The sequence below is a fragment of the Mobula hypostoma genome, chromosome 18 (assembly GCF_963921235.1).
Source record: "Mobula hypostoma chromosome 18, sMobHyp1.1, whole genome shotgun sequence".
In the NCBI taxonomy this organism is placed as follows: domain Eukaryota; kingdom Metazoa; phylum Chordata; class Chondrichthyes; order Myliobatiformes; family Myliobatidae; genus Mobula; species Mobula hypostoma.
Window position 1 is genome coordinate 58,185,383 of NC_086114.1, and position 23,336 is coordinate 58,208,718.

General features: G+C 43.2%; 1 protein-coding gene across 4 annotated transcripts in view; it reads left to right on the plus strand.

The window, feature by feature from the left end:
- Nucleotides 1–23,336, plus strand: part of dapk2b (death-associated protein kinase 2b) — a 161,634-nt gene that overhangs the window by 124,901 nt on the left and 13,397 nt on the right. The window contains exons 6-10 of one of the 4 annotated variants that reach the window (XM_063070947.1): nt 7,092–7,140; nt 8,003–8,029; nt 8,122–8,274; nt 15,033–15,078; nt 17,187–19,205. In XM_063070947.1, coding sequence (XP_062927017.1) covers nt 7,092–7,140; nt 8,003–8,029; nt 8,122–8,274; nt 15,033–15,078; nt 17,187–17,828 — 917 coding nt within the window. In that variant the 3' untranslated portion in view covers nt 17,829–19,205. Of the gene's footprint in view, nt 1–7,091; nt 7,141–8,002; nt 8,030–8,121; nt 8,275–15,032; nt 15,079–17,186; nt 19,209–23,336 lie in introns of those variants that run through there. The other 3 variants (XM_063070946.1, XM_063070948.1, XM_063070949.1) reach the window with 3 other exon arrangements.

Below are 23,336 nucleotides of genomic sequence, written 5' to 3' on the forward strand. Positions count from 1 at the left end.
CCATGGGAAGGAGGAAAGGACCACTTTGTCCAGCACTTCCACTCCATCTACCTCATGGAGGAGGTAAAAGTGGAGTAAGAATAGGGAATGGGAAAAAAGAGGAGGTGGGAGGGGGGAGAAATAGCCTAAAGTTAGGGAGATCAATGTTCATGCCATTAGGTTGGAGGCTACCTAGACGGAATATGAGGTATTGCTCCTCCAGTCTGAGGTGGCCTCATTGTGGTAGTAGAGGAGGCCATGGACCGCCATGTTGGAATGGAATGGGAATTGAAATGAGTGGCTACCAGAAATTCCTGCTTTTTGTGCTGGATAGAGTGAAGATGCTGGACAAAGTGGTCACCCAAACTACATTTGGTATCACTGATGTAGAGAAGGGCGCACTGGGAGCATTGGATACAGTAGATATCCCTGATAGGCTAGACTTGCAGGTGAAGTGTCATTTCACTTGGGTGCCACGGTAGCGTAGCGGTTAGTGTGACGCTATTACAGCTCGGGGCATTCCGGAGTTGGGAGCTCAATTCCACACCACCTGTACATTCTCCCTGTGACTGTGTGGGTTTCATCTGGGTGCTCTGGTTTCCTCCTACAGTCCAAGTTGGTAGGTTAATTGGTCGCTGTAAAATGGTACTGTGATTAGCTAGTGTTAAATAGATGGGTTGGTAGGTAGTGCAGCTTATTGTGCCAGAAGGGGCCTGTTCGTTATGTCTAATCAACCAATCATGTGGCAGCAACTCAAAACATGAAAGCATGCAGACATGGTCAAGAGGTTCAGTTGTTGTCCAGACCAAACTTCAGAATGCGGAAGAAATATGATCTAAGTGACTTTGACTGTGGAATGATTGCAGGTGCAAGACGGGGTGGTTTGAGTATCTCAGAAACTCCCGATTTCCTGGGATTTGCATGCACAGCATTCGCTGGAGCTTACGGAGAATGGTGTGGAAAAACAAAATGCATCCAGCGAGCAGCAGTTCTGTGGGAAAAAAAGCCTTGTTGGTGAGAAGTCAGAGGGAAATGGCCAGAGTGTCTGAAGTTGAACAGGAAGGAGACAGTAACACATTACAACAGTGATGTGCAAAAGAGCTTCTCTGAACACACAATGCATGCATTCAGAAGAACGTGGACGGCTGACGGCAGCAGGAAACCACAAACAAACACTCAGTGGTCAGTTTATTTGGCACAGGAGATGTCTGTGTGCGTATATGTAGATACAAAGCCTTGAGAAAGTATTTATCCCCGACAAATGTTTTCACATTTTACTGTCTCATTTTCTAAATTGAAAATGTGTTGAAATGGGATTTTTTGAGCTGATCTACAAAACATTGTGCGTCATGTCAAATCAAAAGAAAACTTCCAAGGTATGTCAACAATTTACTAAAATTTAAAAACCAATATCGTGAAGTTGAAGAAGTATTCATTCCTTTGTAATTACTAAGCTAATGTTCCTTAGGTCCAACAGAATAGTAGATTGTCAACAGACCAAACCAAAATGAAGACAAAAGAGCATTCAAGGCAAGTCCGGGAAATGATAATCGAGAAGCACAAAGTCAGGGATGAGTTCAAGATCATCTCAAAGGCACTGAACATACCTCAGAACTCAGTGCAGTCCATCGCGAAAAGTGGAAAAAAATATGAAACCACAGCCACATTGCCGAGGTCAGGCTGTCCTCTAAACTTACTTGCCAGAGAAGATTGACACTTGTAAAACAGTCACTCTGAATGAGCTGCTGAAGTCAGCGGCTGCAACTGGAGATGAAGTTCATGGCTCCACAATCTGGAAGGCCTTGCATAAAAAGGGTATTTATGGAAGTGTGTCAAGGAAGAAGCCCTGGCTAAAAAAAAGGTGTATACTTGCTCATAAAAACTTTGCAAAGCATCACTGAGAAGATACTGTAAAGATGTAGAAGGAAGTCTTGTAGTTGGATGAGACTGAAGTAGAACTTTTTGGCCTCAGTGCTAAGCGGTACATGTAGCATAATCTAATACTGCGCATTAGCCAGGTAACACCATCCCTACTGTAAAGTATGGTGGAGCTAGCATCATGCTGTAGAGATGCTTTTCAGCAGCAGCGACTGGAAATCTGGTCAGGATTGATGGGAAGATGAAAACCGCTAAACACAGAGAGATTCTGGATAAAAACCTGCCAGCCTCTGCCAAAAAGCTTAAACTGAGGAGGTAGTTTGTCTTTCAGCAGGACAGTGACCCAAAGCACAATGCCAGAGCAACCATGGAGTGGCTTCAAATGAAGAAAATTTATGTCCTTGAGTGGCCCAGTCGGAATCCTGACTATAACCTGATCAAACATCTTTGGCAAGACCTCAAGATTGCTGTCCACCGCTGCTCCCCAACTAACCTGGCACAGCTTGAGCAATTTTGCAAGGAGGAATGGGCAAATCTTGCTCCATATCATTGTGCAAAGCGAATAGAGACTTATCCAAAAAGACTACTGTCTGTAATAGCTGTGACAGGGGGTTCAACTAAGTACTGAGTAAAGGGGGATGAATACTTTTGAACTGCTGAAATTTCAGTTTATGAATTTTTAGTTTTTCATGTTTTACAATTTTCCCTGATTTTTTGGGCTCTGTTGTGGGGCGGGGGGGGGGGGGGCAAGGAGCATGTGATTCTCAAATTAAAATTCGGAGCTAAATTGATCAAAATCCCTGACTGTAATACTCAATTATGTGAACAAACTTTTACAAGGCATTGTACATGTACAGAACTGTGCAAAAGTGGTAGGCACATAGGCACCCTAGCTATACCTTTGCACAGTACTGTATGTCAACATGGAGCAGAGAGCAAGTTTGTAAATCTGACAGGAGCAGAGGATGTTGAGATTGGGCGAGGGTGCAGGACTACAAGAGGGGTAATGGACAGTTAGCAGAGAAGGAGTGCCAGGGACTGAGGGGGTGGCGTGGGTGCAGACACACCCAGCCCTGAGACACCAGGCAAGGTCATTTGATTCCAAACAATTGGTTTATTGATCATTACAGGATGTCTCCCTGGTGCTTCCTGCTCCCTCGTCTCCCCTACCCCTTTTCCCAACCATGATTCCCCTCTCCCTACCCCCTTCCCACTCTCCGTCCACGATAGAGACCCATATCAGAATCAGGTTTATCATCACTCATGTACGTTGTGGTTTTGTTTCGCGGCTGCAGTACTTTGCAATACAATATGTTTCTGGTTTAGGTCCGAGCTGGTGAAGCTCAGCGACTACTTGCAGGTGGCGAATAAAACAAAGAAAACAACTAAATGGTTTATTAATCACACTTTTTCTGGTAAATGATCACTACAAACAACAGCCTGTAACTTCCCTGTGGAAGTTGAACTTTTCAACTGCCCATAGGACCTGATGTTTTTGCGGTGAGATCCGAACTCTCAATGGTGTAGGACTGGCCATTGCGTGGTGTGGTGCGGGCCGGAGAGTGGGGAATGAGTCGATGACTGACCATTGCTGGAGTGGACCTGGAGGCAATTCAATACGGCAGAATCAAGGCAAGGCAGATTCGAGGCGGAGCCCAAGCCCAAGAGCGAGGAAAGACTCGAGGTTTGATCGATTGAAGCACCGAGCTGAATTGGAAAGGTTGGGTACGGCCCAAATTGAGGTAGCAGCGCTCAGGCCCAAGAGCATATCGAACTGGCAGGGCCCAGGTCCGAGAACAAGGAACGGCCCGAGGTTTGGACCATTTAAGTGCTGGCAATGGTGTCTGGGCCAGAAGCTAGGGCTGGTTCAGATCGCTACTCCACGATGTTTACTCATCTCTGTACTGAACCTTGGCTTGCTGCTCAGTGAGGTTTACCCTTCTCTCCACTTGCTGTGGCCCGTAACTAATGGGCTTCCGAATCATGAACTTCATTCCTGAATGCTATTTGCCTACTTTTATTGTTTGCACGATATATGTATATGTTATAAAATCTTGAGATTCATCTGCTTACAGGCAGCTGCAAAACATGGAACCCAAAGTAACCCATTGTTTTAAAAAAGACCTACACCCATCGCAGAGAGAGAGAGAAAAAAACAAATCAAATCAAATTGTGCAAGCAATAAAGCAAGCATCAGCATTCGGAACAAACTGAGTCCGTAAACCTGGAGCCGGGAGCAGCCGGACTGGGCTCGTAGTCTCCGCCTCGGTCTCAGGCCATCACACAGAGGCAAATCGGCTTGATGCTCGCAGACTATAAGCCCAAGGCAGCCAGGGCACGGCACAGCCTCAGTGCCGAGGAGTGGAGTAAAACATCGCAGAGCAGTACCGGTTCGACCCCTGCCTCTGGTGCCGGCACCTTGCCTTTTCAGACCATCCAGTTTAAATTGTCCAAGCACTGGTTCATCCCACAGACCCGGGCCCCGCCACAGTAATATGCTCTTGACCATCTCTGGCCTATCCTGACCTTTCCAAATCGGTGCGGAGCTTAGACGCATCAAACCTCCGAAAGTTTCACTTCAGCTCTTCTCCAGTCAGCTTGCTCCAACTACGTCTCCGATTCTGGCTCCGACGCCCTCTTCTCCTGGAACATGCCTCGACCTCGCTCCAGCTCTGTCTGGCACCCGCATGCCTCGATCCTTGGATCAGTCTTGCCTTTGCTCACCTCTTCATTGTTTGCAGTGATCGTTTACCACATTTTCCATATAAAAAGTGCTATTAATAGAGTAGTCAAATTTCTTGCTTTGAGAACCACCAGTAAGTGGTCACCCATGTAGCTCCATCTTAAACTGGAAGTACAGTTCTCTCTGCACCTTGGTGTATAGTGGTCTTCTTTAATTTTAATGGGTTCCATCGAGTTTCTTTGTTTTGTGGCTGCATGTAAGGAGACAAATCTCAAGGTTTTATGAAGTATACATACATTGTTAATAAATGTATTTTGAACTTTGATAATATTTCTAGAGTACTGTGCAAAAGTCTTAGACACCCTAGCTCAGAGCAGATCACCAACTCCTTTTGCAAAAATGCAGGTCCAAACCTGCAGGGAACCTCCACCATGCTTCAGACACTCATCTGTGTAGCTCACTCCAGTTCTCTATGGATAAGCTGCTGACTTGTTTGAGCCAAAAAATTCAGATGTTGACTCATCATCCAAAGCACTTTCTAACATTGTTCAACACCCCAGTCCTTGTGTTTTTGTGAGTCTCTTGGCTTTGTTTGCATTTCAGAGGAATGGTTTTTTTAGCAGCAATTCTTCCATGAAGACCACTTCTGACAAGACTTCTCCAGACTGTAGAGGGGTGTACTTGGGTTCCAGTGGTTTCTGTGAGTTCAATAGACAATAGGTGCAGGAGTAGGCCATTCAGCCCTTCGAGCCAGCACCGCCATTCACTGTGATCATGGCTGATCATCCACAATCAGTACCCTTTTCCTGAGTTGAGAGCCGATAGCAGTGCTGGACTACTTCCAATTTAGAAGTGACATCAGTTGATGTACCTCTTGTCAGCTGCATTCAGTTCCTGTGGCCGATCACTGTGTTTCTGCTCCTCAACGTTGCCTGTTTCTTTATGCTTCTTCAGAAGAGCTTGGACAGTGCATCTTGAAACTCCTGTCTGCCATGAAATTTCTGCTTTGGAAAGACCTTGCTGATGTAGGATGGCCATCTTGTGTTTGTTATCCTCACTCCTGCCATGGTGGAAGAATTAATGATTTTAAAGTTAAACTGTCACATCTGCCACTCCCTCACCTTTAAGTTTGGCTGTCCTTTGCTCAGTTTATTTCCTTCTGCACCCGTTTCTGTTTCAGTTAATCAGTTCAGTTCATTCAACTCATTATGTCATTCATCATTAGCACCTGCTCGTTATTTTTGTTTAATCATGCACTGGGCCTACAGAGTAATGAGGTTTTTATTTGAAAAGTGGACTATTACTTAATATGGTACTTTTTTATGAAATACTAAAATTTCTCAACTTTTTTTTGGAAAAAGAATGCTTGGAAATCTAAAATTTGTTTTTTCTACTGACACTAAGGCAGAAGACAAAAAAAAAACCTAAAACAAAATTTATAACAAATCGAGGGTGCCTAAGACTTTTGCATAGTCAACAACAACAACAAAGGCATCCGTTAGTCTTGCGAGACCATGGATCTGCGCCTGGAAAGTCTTCGCTCTCCAGGGCGCAGGCCTGGGCAAGGTTGTATGGAAGACCAGCAGTTGCCCGTGCTGCAAGTCTCCCCTCTCCACGACACCAATGTTATCCAAGGGAAGGGCATTAGGACCCATACAGCTTGGTACCAGTGTCGTCGCAGAGCAATGTGCGATTAAGTGCCTTGCTCAAGGACACAACACGTTCCCTCGGTTGGGGCTCGAACTCACGACCTTCAGGTCGCTAGTCCAATGCCTTAACCACTTAGCCACGTGCCCACACACTTTTGCATAGTACAGTATATGTATCTGTGTATGTGTCTATACTGTATGTATGTGCGTATGTATGAAAATGACTAGGGGAAAATGTGTATTTAAAGTGAATATTTAAGCAATACTGAAGAGGAAGTCTAAAGCAGAAATTAAATTAAAGTTGAAAATCCATGCAGTCATATTAGTTAGGCAGAATTTGGAAACCGCACGGACCTTCTTCACAGGATATGGGGAAAGCAGTTCCAATTCGGTGCTTTCTTTCTTTCTTTTCACAACTTTTTGAGTGCAGTATCCTCTTGTCTGTGATCTGCAGATCTATTACTTGGCCTTCAATCTGCACATAATTGATTCCCAATAATGTTTGGCCCTGACCACCATCTGAGAATGCAGGTACCACAATTAGTCCACAGACTTTGTTCTTCACTGTCTGTCTCAGTTAGGACTCTGTCCAGTCCCCTTGTCCTTGTTGCTGCGATGACTCTAGTTTGCACACCAGTGTTCCTGAAGTTACTTTTATCTTCTCTGTCTGACCTCCGTGTGAATGAACAGTACCCTGGTTTATATTCTTCTTTCTGGTTCTCTGCTCTTACTAATTCCCAGAACAACAGTGCCCTCCTTCCCCGCCCCAGCTGAATACTATACACTAACATTGGCTGTGACCTGGTCTTGCAGCAAGGTACGAGCATAAAGGTTGTAGTAAGTGATAAAATTTGTGTCATTTTCATATTTTCAATTTTCTCTTGTGTGTGCATCTATTCCAGCTCCAGAAATTGTGAACTATGAACCTCTTGGGCTACCTGCAGATATGTGGTAAGTGCCTTCCAGAAGAAATGGAAACACATATTTTCAACTTCCAGCTCTAGTTCTGTGAAATAAAAGGTCTTTAGCATTGATGTTTAAGGGTGCATGGCCTCTGTGGTTCACATTATACAGTTCAAATGCTCCCCATTCTGAGTGAACACCCTGCATGAACCGTCTCCTGTAAAATGCACTGGAAGTTAAAACACAGATATATATGTAAACCTGATTCTGATGTGGGTCTCTATTGTGGACTGATAATGGGAAGGGGGTAGGGAGAGGGGAATCATGGTTGGGAAAAGGGAAGGGAGAGGGGAGGGAGTGGGAAGCACCAGAGAGACATTCTGTAATGATCAGTAAACCAATTGTTTGGAATCAAATGACCTTCCCCAGTGTCTCAGCGCTGGGTGTATCTGCACCCAGCCCGGCACTCCTTCTCCGCCACCTGTCCCAAACCCCTCCCTCGGTGTTCCACCGTTGCCATTCTCAACATCCTTTGCTCCCGCCAGATGCCTGAGACTATTGCACAATGCAGTATGCCCCCTCATGTGATATTCAAATCCCCTCTGATCCTCCTGTCACCCACCTGCACTACGGATAACTAACCTCCTCACTGGCACGTCTTTGAGACGTGGGAGGAATGCAGAGTGGCTGGGGGCGACGGGCACAGCCATCGGTTCCACACCAGGAGCAGCAAAGTTTGGGATCCAAGTGTGGAGATGCCACTACCAGCTGAGTCAATGTGCTGCAGTGGAAGTACTGGAAGTGAAATCGGTCCAAAGTACAATTAAATGTCGTTTTCAAAATTTTAAGTGTCTTACTTTAGCTTTGTTTCTGTTTATCAGATGGTAAATCTGACACTTGTGTTTTTCAGGAGCATTGGTGTCATTACATACATTCTGTAAGTATTTTATAGATCGTTTACAAATATTGGAGTGCTGTGTGAGTCCATTTCAGACTTTACAGCTGTTTTTCTTGTCCCCTGTGAACCAGGTTAAGTGGAGCCTCCCCTTTCCTCGGTGAAACAAAGCAGGAAACTCTCGCCAACATCTCTGCAATGAACTATGAACTTGATGAAGAATTCTTCAGCCAGACAAGCAATCTGGCAAAGGACTTCATTAAAAACCTTCTGGTGAAAGATACAAGGTGTGAGCACTTGCATTTAGTTAATGAGCAGAGAGTGTTATAAAGTTTGTGATTTAATCCACTGACACAGAAAATGGCAGAGATGCTTCTTGACTGTTTTGTAAGGTTAAAAAATGTGTTTCTGAATGTGTGGAATTTCTATCTGTTAAGTGTTCAAAGATTAATGATAGTATTTTGGGTCCAAAAATTAAGAATATATTGTGATTAGTTTCTTACCTTATTTATTTGGTATATGTAACCAATATTGGCATAATCTTAGTATGAAAGGATTAGATGTGGTGGAATTTTTAGCTGTATTTAGAACAGGGGTCTCCAGCCTGGGTCTGCAGACTCCCTGCTTAGTGGTCTTGGTCCATGGCGTAAAGAAGGTTGGGAACACCTGATCTAGGGAACATTTTGTGCAGGAATATAGATAACCCTACAAGGAACAGGCAGTGCTAGACCTAATCCTACCCAATGAAGTTGAGCAAGCAGGTGAAGCGCCAATGAGTGACCATTTTGAGGTAGTGACCATCACTCAGAGAGTTTCGCCATATTATAAAGAGGGATAAAGAGAGTGTGGAAATTAAGTATCTGAATTAGAGGAGGGCTGATCTCATGACATTTGATAGGAGTGGGAGTACGTACTTGCAGGTAAGCCTCTCTTCGGGAAGTGGAAGCTTTTAGACGGTGAAATAGTGAGAGTTCAGGGCCAACGTAGTTCTTTGAGCACCAAGGGAAAGGGTGACAAGTCGAGGAACCTTGGATGTCAAGTATGTTGAGAGTTTAATAAAAAGAAAAGAAAGAAAACATTTGGTGGGTACAGAACATTGGAAGCAGGCAAGGTGCTCATTAGTATAAAGTCGGGGGTAGGAGACTTTAAAATGGAAATGGTAAAGAGGGGTCAAGCTGATAAGATTAAGGAAAATCTCAAGTCATTTTATGAATTTTTAAAAAATAGTTTATTTTCAAAATTGTCAAAAAAACAATGAAATCAACAAGAACATACCAGTTCAGACATGTATAAAAAAAAAAGCAAAAAAAAAAAGATATAACATTAGAGGGATGCCCTATTGCTCAAAGTGCTCAAAAATACTAAACGTTAAATCTCAAATGAGGGCCGTGAGAAATCAGCTGGGGGGGAGGAAATTGCTCATCTGCCCCCGGCCTCATCCAGGTAGGCAAGAAATGGATCCCAGATGGCTGAAAATTTTTTAATTGAATTGGTTCTTAAGAACCTAAGTTTCTCCATCTGTATGACTGAGATCATATCAGCCATCCATCTCCGAAAGGAAGGGGGAGAAGGTGATTTCCATTCCCTCAAGATAAGTCTTTTGGCAACAATCACCCCCAGCATCAGAGACTGTTGTTTGGCTGCAGGGAAACAAGTAGTAGATTGCGAGCAGCCAAATATAGCAAGACCAGCTACCAAGGGGAAGGATCTTTTATAGGCCTTTGAGTACCAGTCGAATATTTTAGTCCAAAATCCAGTCAGTAATGGGCAAAACCAAATGTGGCTTCCGTCCCTTGGCATCTACCACACATTGGCGAGACAGAAGGGTAAATCCAATGCAATCTAAGTTTAGAGTAGTGGAGATGGTGGACAACTTTAAACTGGATCAGTTGATGCCTGCTGTTAACAGGGCAAGCCTGTATCATAGACAAACACTTATCCCAGGCAGCTTCAGATGATTCAATGCCAACTCCTCTCTCCAGACGTCTCTAATCATTTTATGAATATTTTGAAAGCAGGGGTTAGAGTAGGACACATTAGGGACCAAAAGAGCAAACTGATGAGATTTTAAATGAATGTTTCTCGTCTGTGTTCACTAAGAAAGAAGGCATTATAGTTAGAGATTTCAGTTGAGATAGTGAAATTCAAGATCATGTAAAGATTATAAAGGAGGAGGTGTTAGATGTCTTAGTATGCGCTGTGGTGAATAAGTATCCTGTGCCCGAGCAGATGTGTCCTAGGCGACCAAAAGAAAGCAAGAGACCGACAAAGCAGCTTAAATCTCTTTTGGCCACTGAGGAAGTCCCAGGTGACTGGAAGGCAACAAATGTAGTGCATGTATTAATTATGGGCAGCAAAGGCAGACCAGATAATTAAAGGCCAATTAGTTTAATGTCAGTGGTAGAGAAATTACTGGAAGAAATTCTGAGGGACAGGAATAATTGGCACTTGGAAAGGCAGGGACGAATCACGGATAATCAGCGCAGATTTGTTGGTGGGAAGTCCTGTCTGACTAATTTGAGTTTTTCAAAGAGGTAGCTAAATATATTGAAGGAGAGAACGTGGTTGATGTGGTATATGGGCTTTAGGAAGGCCTTCCTATGATGTTGAACACCAATGCCAACCTAAGATCACCATTTCAAACCTGAACACACGACCTTTCAGATGGAGGGAGAGCATTAACTGTTACAAACTTGAAATGAAGTGCTTTCTCAGTTTTCATCATTCTTAACAGATAGGTACACATATTAGTGGTGTACAATTGTTCTAATATTTTGTATGGTTTAATGAAAGTTTATTTCGATACCATTATCAATTTGTTTCTTATTTGGAACGCTCAAATATTTCTGTCCAGGGCTGTGTTATCACTTGGTGCTCAGTGACTAAGTAAAATGCTGCCTGACACAAGGAGGGCTCAGTTCAGGTATCTTACATGTCACGGGTTGTCCTGGCCCCACTACTTGTTAGTAGACAGAGCGAGCCAGGCAGCTGGGTGTGGGGGACAGAGCTGCACAGGGCATACTGATGTGAGTGCCTCGCGTCTCACTTTAGTGACTGTTGCTGCTCTCTCAGGGACAGGAGGTCAGGGAGTGGTCCTTACCCTGCAGCCGGAGACGCAAGCAGGCCACGCTCTCAGTATGGTCAGTGAAGTATGTGATCAGACAAGAGCAGGCAGGCTCGTACCCACGCATTCCTCGTACTTTGTTCTAGCAGTGTTGACGAGCTTTGAGGAATAGTTTTCACAAGCTGCCGTTTGACCTGGAGCTTGTGTGATGCCGTGCAAGTTTGGACCAGTCTGATCAGACTCGGAAGCTGAGCTGAGGTTCCGCTTTCACTACTGATATGTGGACCAAGCTCGCCGTATTCAGCAATGACTTCTTCTCAGCATCTACCCATGCCGTCAGAAGCAGAGTTTCATTGCATCATCTTGCACCTTTAGAGAACACGGGAAAAATTTACAAAGGCAGGATTTAAGAGTGCATGCTGATCTGAAACCAGGGTCCTAAATTGAAACAAAATGGGTGTGAGTTGCTTATGAGAGTTTGGGAAGTCACATTAAAGGAAGTTACAGTAAATGAGCAATGACAAATGTTTCAAGAATTAATGCATAGTTAACAATATATATTTTTTTTTAAAGCACAGGAACTCAATGTGAAAAGTGGTAGAACCATGGCAAACAAGAGAAATTAAAGAAAGATATTTTTTAAAAAGTTCTGGAGGAACTCAGTGAGTCAGGTGCCACTGTTGGAGGTGGGCACGTTGTTCACGTACGGCACATGCAGGATGCTGGAGGAAGTGAGCAGCATCAATGGAGGGGAATAAACAGTTGATGTTTCGGGTTTAGACCCAGTTCTGATGAAGAATCTCAGCTCAAAGCATTGACCATTTTATTACTGGAGCAACAGACAGAATGCCGGAGGAACTCTGCAGGTCAGGCAGCATCTGTGGAAAAGGGTAAACACTCGACGTTTCTTTCATTCCCGAAGAAGGGTCTACTCTTTCCTATAGATGCTGCCTGACCTGCTGAGTTCCTCCAGCATTTTTGTGTGTGTTGCTTTGGATTTCCAGCATCTGCAGACTTTCTTGTGTTTGTGATTTATTACTGATGCTGGCTGAGCTGCTGGGTTCCTCCAACCTTTTCTTTGTGTTGCTCAAAATTTCCAGCATCTGCGCAATCTCTTGCATCTACAAATTGTTCATTTATCAGGTCGAGACTCTGCATCAGAGGGAAAATAGCCAGTGTATGGAAGAGAAGGAGAGAGGTGAGACAGGAACCAGTGGATGAGAAGTAATGGGAGAAAATAAATATGCTATTGATCAAAGGAGAAAAGGCTTATAAGGTCAAAAGGAACTGTACAGTGAAAATTTCAGGTCGGCTAAGGAGGATCGAGGAAGTGAAACAAGTGTACTAGAGTAACACAAGACTGTAAAAGCGTTTGGAAATATGTAAAAAGGAAAGATCAGAAAAGACACCAACAGACTGAGATAATGGAATTACTTTGCAAAGTAACAAAACGGTCCAGAAAATTATTTAAGTTTTTTGTCTGGTGTCACCAAAAGTAGACACAGAAAACCTAGAAAAGGTGGAGAACTGTGTGTCTTGAGTGAACGAGAAGGTAAAGAAACCAGCTTTAATCATTTTTTATGGGACTGAAAGGTAACTCTCCAAGTCTGTTGACTTGTCTACCAATGTTTTAAAAGACAGTGGGTGCACTGGTGGTCACCTTTGAAAATTATATGACATCTAGTATGGTTCCCATGGTCAGAAATAGCAAATACAGCCTGGTCTCTACCCACGAAGATCGAGGGGGGCAGAAATTCCACTGGGCATCAGTGAAAGTCATGGTGCAAGCAAACACACAGAATTCCCAGAAGCGTGGTTTTCCACAAACAATTCTGTAAACAGGCATTGTAGACCTCGATCCTGTTTATGAGCCAATGCAGGCAAAATTCCAGACCACAACACATGAAGTTTGCCACACAATCAATCGGTGATGTGATTTCCTCCCTACGTCACAATTGAGTTTCCATAATGATGGCAAATCAGCTGACTGTTCAGTATGTAAAGGCCAAGCATTTGGAGGACACACCACAATGAACAGCACACTAATGCTGTCTCCTCGTTTGGTGACGAAATGTTTGCAAGTAAATTGTCAAGATCAACTCAACACAACCAAGTCCAGCCCAGTATTGGAAAGGGATCTACATTAAACATTTGCTGAAGATTCTGCATGTAGACAGACTTCAAGTATTCATCTGTTGTTGAGAAGAACATCCAACAATCAGATGTTTGGACTTTGTAAAAAAAAACTATCCTGATATTTCAAATCTTTGACAGTAAAGGAAAGCAGGGAGGACCCAATATTTTCTTAGCCAAGGTACTGTATAAGAGTTTATCGATAAGGAGCATTTGGAGAAGCTCATTAGGTATAGTCAGCATGGCTTTATGTGGAGCCAGTCATACATCACAAGCCTGAATAAATTCTTGAGGAAGTAACAATGATCATTGATGAAGGTAGAGCAGTAGATGCAGTGTATGTGGAATTTAGTCTGCCACAGAGATCTGTGCAATGGCCCAGCTTCTCACAATGTACATCGGTGATTTGAATCCGGGACCAAATGTAATATAACCAGGATTTCTGATGAGAGAAAGCAGGGTGGCTGTGTTGTTATCATGCAGAGAAGGTTTAGGATGACAAAGTAAGTGAATGGGCAAAGACACAGCAGATGGAAGACATTCTGAAAATATGGGATAAAGGGAGTAAAGCAGTATACTTTAAATGCTGGGAGATTGAAAAGTGGTGGTGTTCAGAGGGATCTGGATGCTGTATGACAGTCACTTAAAGTTTATTAGTTGGAAAGGCACAAACTATTGTCATTGATTTCTACAGGGGTTAGAATGCAAATGATGTCTTATTGCAGTAATGTTGGGCACTCATGAGACTACATCTGGCCTATTGTGGATAAGTCTTGTCTACAAATAGTTTGTGAGAGAGGGAGTTTTTAATGAAGAATCATCAGACTCATTCCTGGAATGGGGATTGTCAAATGAGAGGATAAGCAGACTAGAGTTTAGAAGAATGAGACATAATCTCATTAAAACATACAAAATTCTGATCGGGCATGATGGAAATGGGATGAAGCTTCTCCTGCCTGGGATCATGTTACAAAACGCCACATAAATAGATCAAAATTTTTTCCAATTAGTTCATAGGCCAAGTAGCTTATATGGTTTTCTTTTTGTAAAATTTATTGTTGTGGTCTGTTCAGCGGTTTTGAAAGTTGGTATTTCACTTCCAATAACGTCATATTGCAATTTTACTTCTATTATCTCAACTTCCAGTCCTGACGAAGGGTCTCGGCCCGAAACATCGACTCTTTGTTCCTTTCTATAAATGCTGCCTGACCTGCTGAGCTCCTCCAGCAATTTTTGTGTGTTAAAATGAAAACATTTTCTTGGCCTTTGCAGATTTAGCCAAAATTATGTGAACATGCAAGTTAATTTTGATAATTAAAAATGATTAATAGTGAGGTGAAGAAGGCCTTGGCTATCACAGCCAGTTAACTGTGTTTAAAGGCAAACCGAATTGGAACTGAACTGAAATGTTTGATTTGGGCTGCAGAAACTGATTTAAAAGAAGAAAATGCAAAGCTGGAAAAAGATTCCAAAATGTGCGTGTTACAACACATGGTTATGTAGAATTTTAAAATTTTCTCCTGGGAGAGTCTAACCACTAATCTCTGATATTTAATAGTATTATCATTACCAAATTATTATCAGAGTCTGAGTAGTCATTACTACCAGACTCAACTTGACCGATCTCATAAATACTGTGGTTACAAGAGCAGGTCTGAAGCTGGGTAACCGATCACCGTTTAGAAGGCACAGTACCTCAATCAATCACTGAGTTAACTATACCTAAATCAACCAGAGTTTTGTTCAATCATGTCACTTTAATGGAAATATATCTTTCATTTGAAGCCTGATTTAATCAACAAGAAAAAATTTTGAACCTGTTCCTGAACACTGTTTCAATTTATTTAGGAAAAGGCTGAACATAAAAGGTGCTCTTTCACACCCATGGATAATGGTGAGTATAATTTGATATTTGTGTATAATAGAATTCCTTCTGATGTGTGTGTCATCGCTATTTGACTGTCTGTGCATTAACATGCATGGTTTGCAAAAATTGCAGTGATTTTAATCTTGTGATTCCACATAAGCTGTTGTCCCCTTGAAACTTTATCCACTTCACCATTCTAACGTTTTTTAATGGAATGTTCTTTTATATGCTCTGTGTCAATTTTGAGTTAAGGCTCTGTTCCGAACCATAGCGATAGAATTACGGTTGGCATTCCCCACAATTATATTGCATTCCAGCTCAAATTTAGTCAAGATGGGAGGTGTATACACAGCAGAACATTAGCTAAAGTGAATTCTTGATTCTTCTGCAAATCTCAGCAGGAACCATATTGGTGAAGGGGTCAGCGCTGACGGCAGCATTAACGTTTGCTGCAAGTGACCACAGAAGGAAAGTCATTGGCATTAATCAGTACGGCCATCTTGACTCTTCTGAAGACCATGTCTCTTCACTTTGTTCAGGATCCTCACCAGTGTTATTTAAAGGAGCCATCTCCTTTCACCTGCTGGTTGGTTTCTTCCAGCTGTTGGCAAAATGGTGCAAGTTCCTGCTTTTTCCATAAGTGGCTGAACTTGCTTCAGGCTAAAATGGGTATGCGACAGTAGTCGATATACTTCAGGAGCTTTGCGCAAGATGGCAGTCGCTCCTCGGCTTGACTACACTAGGAGTTACAGTGCTAGCATGTTGCCTGGCTGAGTGGTGCTTACTGCCCATGTTGCCACTCACAACTCCACTGGACTTACCTGACTTGGAATCACGTGGGTGATGTTGCTGGCTGGGACCCTTTGGGCTGAAATGAAGGAGCCTGAGGGACAGGTGGACCTCACACAATGTAACTGAGTCTTCTGGGTAAGCCAGAACAATCCCCACCCACAAAGACCCTCTGGAAACTTTGACACTTCAAGACCTGTCCACAGCTTTGCTACTTGTCAAAGCTGATGTGACCTTTCAATCCTTTTTGAAATTTCTTGGCATTCAGTGAGGTTTAAAAGCTGTAAAAAAAAGAATGAATCTGTTGAAAGTATTTAGTTAAAGAACATTAAAACAAAATTCACCTGTGCATTTTAAATATTAATGTAAACACAAGTAGTTTAATAAAAAGTAACTTTCCGCATTCTTCTGTTGGTCACAGCCAACAGCTGCCTTCACAATGAACAAGCTTATTTCACCTGGCAGAGGATCTGATGTGAGTTTTATGTTTATAATGATATAGATGGAGATTGTTCAGCCCCTCGAGTCCATTAGTCCTCGGGAGCAATCCCATCAGTCCCATTTCCCATTTCCCTGGATGAGGCAGTGGCTTGTCCTCGGTGTATGTCCTGGGGAATCCAACAATCATCAAGTCCAGCAGCACGGTGGAGCTCAGAACCCTGGCAACAATCAACCAGCTCAATTATTACCAAAAACTGAGTATCAGTTCAGTCAGTGGTTATGTAGGCAAATACTGGCAAGTTCCATACTGATGCAAAACTTAGCAGCAATTAACTGCAGAAGTTACTATAGGAACTATAGTATTATGTTATAGGGTCCGATTAATCCTCATGTCACTGCAGCCTCCAGCCAGCGTAGGGTGAACTGGGAGGTGTAAGTTAGCCAATGCAGCATACCAGTAAGAAAGTGTCTGACACAAGTGTCACAAATGGGTTAATTCAGCAACATTCACGATGTGAACAAACTAGGAATAAACTTCATTTGCTTCCAGCACCAGGTGAGCTGTTTATTTTCAATACACGGGTCTTGTCTGAACCACTATCATTGTTTTCGATGGTAATCAGGGGAATGACTGAAAATATAATTCAAGTCTACATTGCACATCAAACTAATACCACGGTTTTGCATGCACATGGAGTTTGAAGTGTTTTCTTGTGTGTATGTAACACAACCATTAAAGTTACTAGGCTTCTGTGTGGTGGCACTAACCACAGGGGTTGCAGAACTTCCTGGAGTTGGCATGAGCTTGTGTTACTGCATCCAGACTGTCCCACACCCTGTGTGCAGATCCCTACCTTCATCCTGCGTCTCAATAATCTAAAACTCTTCTGTCTGATCCACTGAAGACCCATCAAAAGGAGGGACAGAAAGCCAAAGGGGGCAAGAAGCAGGGTCACAGGCAGCTGAGGACCAAGCGTTTGAAAGAGTACACCATCAAATCACACTCGAGCATGCCACCTAATAACACCTACGTTAACTTTGAAAGATTTGCCAAAGTGGTGGAAGACCTCTGTGTGATGGACACCTCCTTCAGCAATCTCACCTCTGCAAATGATTCCCTCCAGGAAGATATTGACGCATTGATTTCAATCTACAACGAAAAGGAATCCTGGTACAAGGAAGAAAATGAAAGTGTCCGACATGATCTCTCCCAGATCAAGTACGAATACCGTAAAGCTGAATCCAGGAAGAAGAAACTCCAAGATGAAGTAATAGGTGTGAATGGCATGCTGAACGCAGTGGATGGGAAGTATGTTGAGCTCCAGTCTCACTTTGAGTCTCTAAGTCAGGAGATCTCTGCTGAACTGAAATGGGTCCAAGAAGTAATCAGCTCCTTTCAGACTGAGCCAGTTACTGAGAGCTACGTGAATGGAGACTTTGCCTCTTTCTTTTACAAGGACCTGAATGAGACATTAAAGGATGTGTTAAATGGCACGTGCACTGGAGAACTGATAACCAACCCGAGTGTAATGGAACCGAGTCGTTAGCCGGGTTCAGGACACCTGAGAATTCCAGTTCTTTGTGTGTTGCTGCATTTAATTTTTCTGCTTTGCTTCATGGAAGGAAATCAGTTTGAGAATTTTACAATGAACCTACTTAATTTAATTTCTGGATAGGGCAAGAAAACAAGTACTTAATGGCCAAAGGTTTAATTTTTATGTATAGACCTGGCTTGCAATAATCAAAAAAGGAGAACTTATTCAATTTTTGTGACAATTTCCAGCACTTAAATTTATTAAGCTGAATGAAGTAAAAGTAGCAAAAATATTGTTATTACCGGAAGTGAAGCACGGATCAGTTCCACAGTCCTGTTCTACTGACTGAGTGTCCTGGGAGCAATCATGATGTGGATTATCAGTGTCGTGCTGATTCAACCTTTACACCTTTCAAATGTGGCTCCCTGTTTGGAATGTTAATTTTTCCAGATAATTAAAAGCAGTGTGCAATCTTAATGCAAACTTGTAACTTTATATACCTACCTGTCATATAGAAGATTTAGATCCAAGATATTCTGTGTAAGCTCTGAATGTGCTATCCATCTGTTCATGAGATTAGCCTTCAAATAGCTGGTGTTAGATGATTTGCGATACTGATTATATATGAGGTGAACTAAAGATCTTCTATTTATTTTACAAGGGAACAGTGATGTGTGACACAAACCCAGCTCAGTCAATCCTACAATAAATTAATAGTCTGAGCAGTCTTTGAGAATGCATTTGAAGTTTGCAACCAGGTTGCATGACTGATCTATTGTCGTAGTCATAGATCTTTCAGTGTGAAATAGATCCTTAAACCTACAAAGTCTCCTCCAGCCTCCATATACTTACACTAACACCATCTTATTCTCCCCACTTTCCTACTAACTCTTACTTTCTTCCTTGTCCTCCCAGATTGCATTAGGTGTACAACTCAAACACATTCATCAGCTTCTCCTCTGTGGTACTGTGTAATTGCATTAGGTGTACAACTCAAACACATTCATCAGCTTCTCCTCTGTGGTACTGTGGTGGCGATGTAAATTAGTTAAAGGTTTAGAACCAGTAATTTACTGGAATTGTACCAATCACTCATTTGAAATTATGGTTCTTCCATCTTGTTTATGCTATGATGCTGTTTCCAAAAGTAAACCCCAAATGTGGAGAGTTTACAGATATAACCCTCTCTCCCACTTTATTGAACTGCTGACCTTTTCATCGCTGGAGTCTTTTAGGCGATTATGCAGTTACTGAAGGTGCTAAAAGTTTTGAGGGCATCAGGCAGCATCTGTGGAACAAGAAGCAGGGTTCAAGTTTTAGGTCAGTAACCTTGCATTGAAATAACTTTCTGTTCAGCTTCACCTGAAACATTGGGCCCAGACTGCTTTTATGATTCCCCCACCTCACTCTCACCCCCCCCCCCACCCCCAGTCACTCTCACCTCTTGTGGCTACACGGCTCCTAGCATCCAACTGGACTTACTGCTCTGGCTGTTCAGACAGACAAGACTGGTGACAACATCGAGGCTCAGAAAGTAGAAACCAAATCCCTGCCCATGGTCCTGCCTGTTGGCTTGTGCTAGCTAAATAAGGTCGTTCCATTGTTCCTAAGCAACTCTGGCGATGGGAGACACAATTGGAAAACACAAAGATATTTTTAATAAAAAATTTAAAACCACATTCAACCATGTAACATTAATGAAAATAATAATATTATTTAAAATGCAGAAAATATATACCAGTTATCTACCTACCTGTTAACTTTTATTCTTCCTTCATCTTTTTATCTATTTCCTTAGCCCAGTGGCATGTGGTCAAGTGGTTAAGGCATTTGTCTAGTGATTCGAAGGTCGCTAGTTCGAGCCTTGGCTGAGGCAGCGTGTGTGTGCTTGAGCAAGGCACTTAACCACGCATTGCTCTGCGACAACACCGGTGCCAAGCTGTGTGGGTCCTAATTCCCTTCCCTTGGACAACATTGGTGTCGTGGAGAGTGGAGAGGGGAGACTTGCAGCATGGGCAACTGCTGGTCTTCCATACAATCTTGCCCAGACCTGCGCCCTGGAAACCGTCCAAGGCGCAAATTCATGGTCTCATGAGACTAACGGATGCCTATTATTATTATTAGCTTAGTGCTCAGTTTTGTCCACCTGAATGTGGTAGATGGTGTCATTTTCTCACCATCTTGAGGTAAAATAACTCCTTACAAGTTGCATATAAAGTTCACTAATAAAGTTATTACGTATAGCCTCTTGTTTTATGTTGGCTCCAACATAAAAATATCCTCTCTACGTATTTCCTACCTATCCCATAATCTGGTCATTCATTGGACTTTTGGCTCTTGAATCGAGTCGTGACCTGTTGAGTTTTCCATGAGTATTATTTGACCTGTAGGCTTGCTAGCCTGCTAATACATTACCAATTGCTTTCAAGCAACACTAATCCGACATAGTTGCAAAAATGCCATTCCCTTCTCGCAATTCCTCCGTCTCCGCCGCATCTGCTCTCACAATGAGGCTTTTCATTCTAGGACGAGGGAGATGTTTTCCTTTTTTAAAGAAAGGGGCTTCCCTTCCTCCACTATCAACTCTGCTTTCAAAAGCATCTCCCCCATTTCACGCACATCTGCTCTCACTCCATCCTCCCGCCACCCCACTAGGAATAGGGTTCCCCTGGTCCTCACCTACCACCCCACCAGCCTCCGGGTCCAACATATTATTCTCCGTAAATTCCACCACCTCCAACGGGATCCCACCACTAAGCACATCTTTCCCTCCCCCCCCTCTGCTTTCCGCAGGGATCGCTCCCTACGCGACTCCCTCGTCCATTCGTCCCCCCCATCCCTCCCCACTGATCTCCCTCCTGGCACTTATCCTTGTAAGCGGAACAAGTGCTACACATGCCCTTACACTTCCTCCCTTACCACCATTCAGGGCCCCAAACAGTCCTTCCAGGTGAGGCAACACTTCACCTGTGAGTCGACTGGGGTGATATACTGCGTCCGGTGCTCCCGATGTGGCCTTCTATATATTGGCGAGACCCGACGCAGACTAGGAGACCGCTTTGCTGAACACCTACGTTCTGTCCGCCAGAGAAAGCAGGATCTCCCAGTGGCCACACATTTTAATTCCACATCCCATTCCCATTCTGACATGTTTATCCACGGCCTCCTCTAATGTAAAGATGAAGCCACACTCAGGTTGGAGAAACAACACCTTATATTCCGTCTGGGTAGCTTCCAACCTGATGGCATGAACATCGACTTCTCTAACTTCCGCTAATGCCCCACTTCCCCCTCGTACCCCATCCGTTATTTATTTTTATACACACATTCTTTCTCTCACTCTCCTTTTTCTCCCTCTGTCCCTCTGACTATACCCCTTGCCCATCCTCTGGTTCCGCCCCCCCCCTTGTCTTTCTCCCCGGACCTCCTGTCCCATGATCCTCTCATATCCCCTTTGCCAATCACCTGTCCAGCTCTTGGCTCCATCCCTCCCCCTCCTGTCTTCTCCTATCATTTTGGATCTCCCCCTCCCCCTCACACTTTCAAATCTCTTACTAACTCTTCCTTCAGTTAGTCCTGACGAAGGGTCTCGGCCTGAAACGTCGACTGTACCTCTTCCTAGAGATGCTGCCTGGCCTGCTGCGTTCACCGGCAACTTTGATGTGTGTTGCTTGAATTTCCAGCATCTGCAGAATTCCTGTTGTTTCCGACATAGTTTTAATCTTTGGCATCTTTCAAAAGTGTCGGCATAATTATGAACGTACATGAATGCCTGAATAAATATGAATTGTTTACATTTTGAACAACTCTCCCTGGGCAACAGTCTTATCCATAAACCACAGGCATCCCCTAACATTGTGCCTTCAAACTCAATTAATAAACTGTGCCTTTGACTGCCGTATGTGAGCTTTTCCTCAACGTTCTCAGTTCAGATTGCTTTATAGGATTAATCTTCTAGCCCAGTATGAAAATGGTGTTGCCCACGTACATTTATCGCATTGTTTTCAAGAGTTTTGTTTTAATTCAAAAGCCTTTATTACATATAAATAACAATTTAAAATTATTTTATTTCCATGCACTGATTGGAATTTATCTAAGTATTCATCATTTAGTGACTTGCTGCATCCTTTTTTTTTAACCATTGTATATAAAACTGATTGGTACTTTGAGCCAGTGTGCAATGGAATGATTGTGATACCACTTTAGAATCGATAGACCATTCAATTTGGTACAGGCACTACTAAGTGTGGACAATGACTTGCATAGCATCACAGATACCTAGAAGTTCCACGGCACTGCTTTCTCACTAAGTACGTGGGCTAGAGTGGAGGTGGAGAGGAATCGTTGGGTCACACACATGGTCACTGTATTGTGTTTCCATTTCTGGGAAGATGATTTAAAACCGGCCAGTACTGGTGAAATGACTTTACTCTGGTCGTGACTTTGAATTTTTGTAAATAATTGCTGGTAGGCAAGACGCAATAATGGACGAGAAGAAACTTAAAGCACACTGTATTGGGGGTAAGGTATTGATGTGGATGGAGAATTGGTTAGCAGACAGGAAGCAAAGAGTGGGAATAAACGGGACCTTTTCAGAATGGCAGGCGGTGACTAGTGGGGTACCGCAAGGCTCAGTGCTGGGACCCCAGTTGTTTACAATATATATTAATGACTTGGATGAGGGAATTAAATGCAGCATCTCCAAGTTTGCGGATGACACGAAGCTGGGTGGCAGTGTTAGCTGTGAGGAGGATGCTAAGAGGATGCAGAGTGACTTGGATAGGTTGGGTGAGTGGGCAAATTCATGGCAGATGCAATTTAATGTGGATAAATGTGAAGTTATCCACTTTGGTGGCAAAAAAAAGAAAACAGATTATTATCTGAATGGTGGCCGATTAGGAAAAGGGGAGGTGCAACAAGACCTGGGTGTCATTATACACCAGTCATTGAAAGTGGACATGCAGGTACAGCAGGCGGTGAAAAAGGCGAATGGTATGCTGGCATTTATAGCGAGAGGATTCGAGTACAGGAGCAGGGAGGTACTACTGCAGTTGTACAAGGCCTTGGTGAGACCACACCTGGAGTATTGTGTGCAGTTTTGGTCCCCTAATCTGAGGAAAGACAACCTTGCCATAGAGGGAGTACAAAGAAGGTTCACCAGATTGATTCCTGGGATGGCAGGACTTTCATATGAAGAAAGACTGGATGAACTGGGCTTGTACTCATTGGAATTTAGAAGATTGAGGGGGGATCTGATTGAAACGTATAAAATCCTAAAGGGATTGGACAAGCAAGATGCAGGAAGATTGTTCCCGATGTTGGGGAAGTCCAGAACGAGGGGTCACAGTTTGAGGATAGAGGGGAAGCCTTTTAGGACCGAGATTAGGAAAAACTTCTTCACACAGAGAGTGGTGAATCTGTGGAATTCTCTCCCACAGGAAACAGTTGAGGCCAGTTCATTGGCTATATTTAAGAGGGAGTTAGATATGGTCCTTGTGGCTACGGGGGTCAGGGGGTATG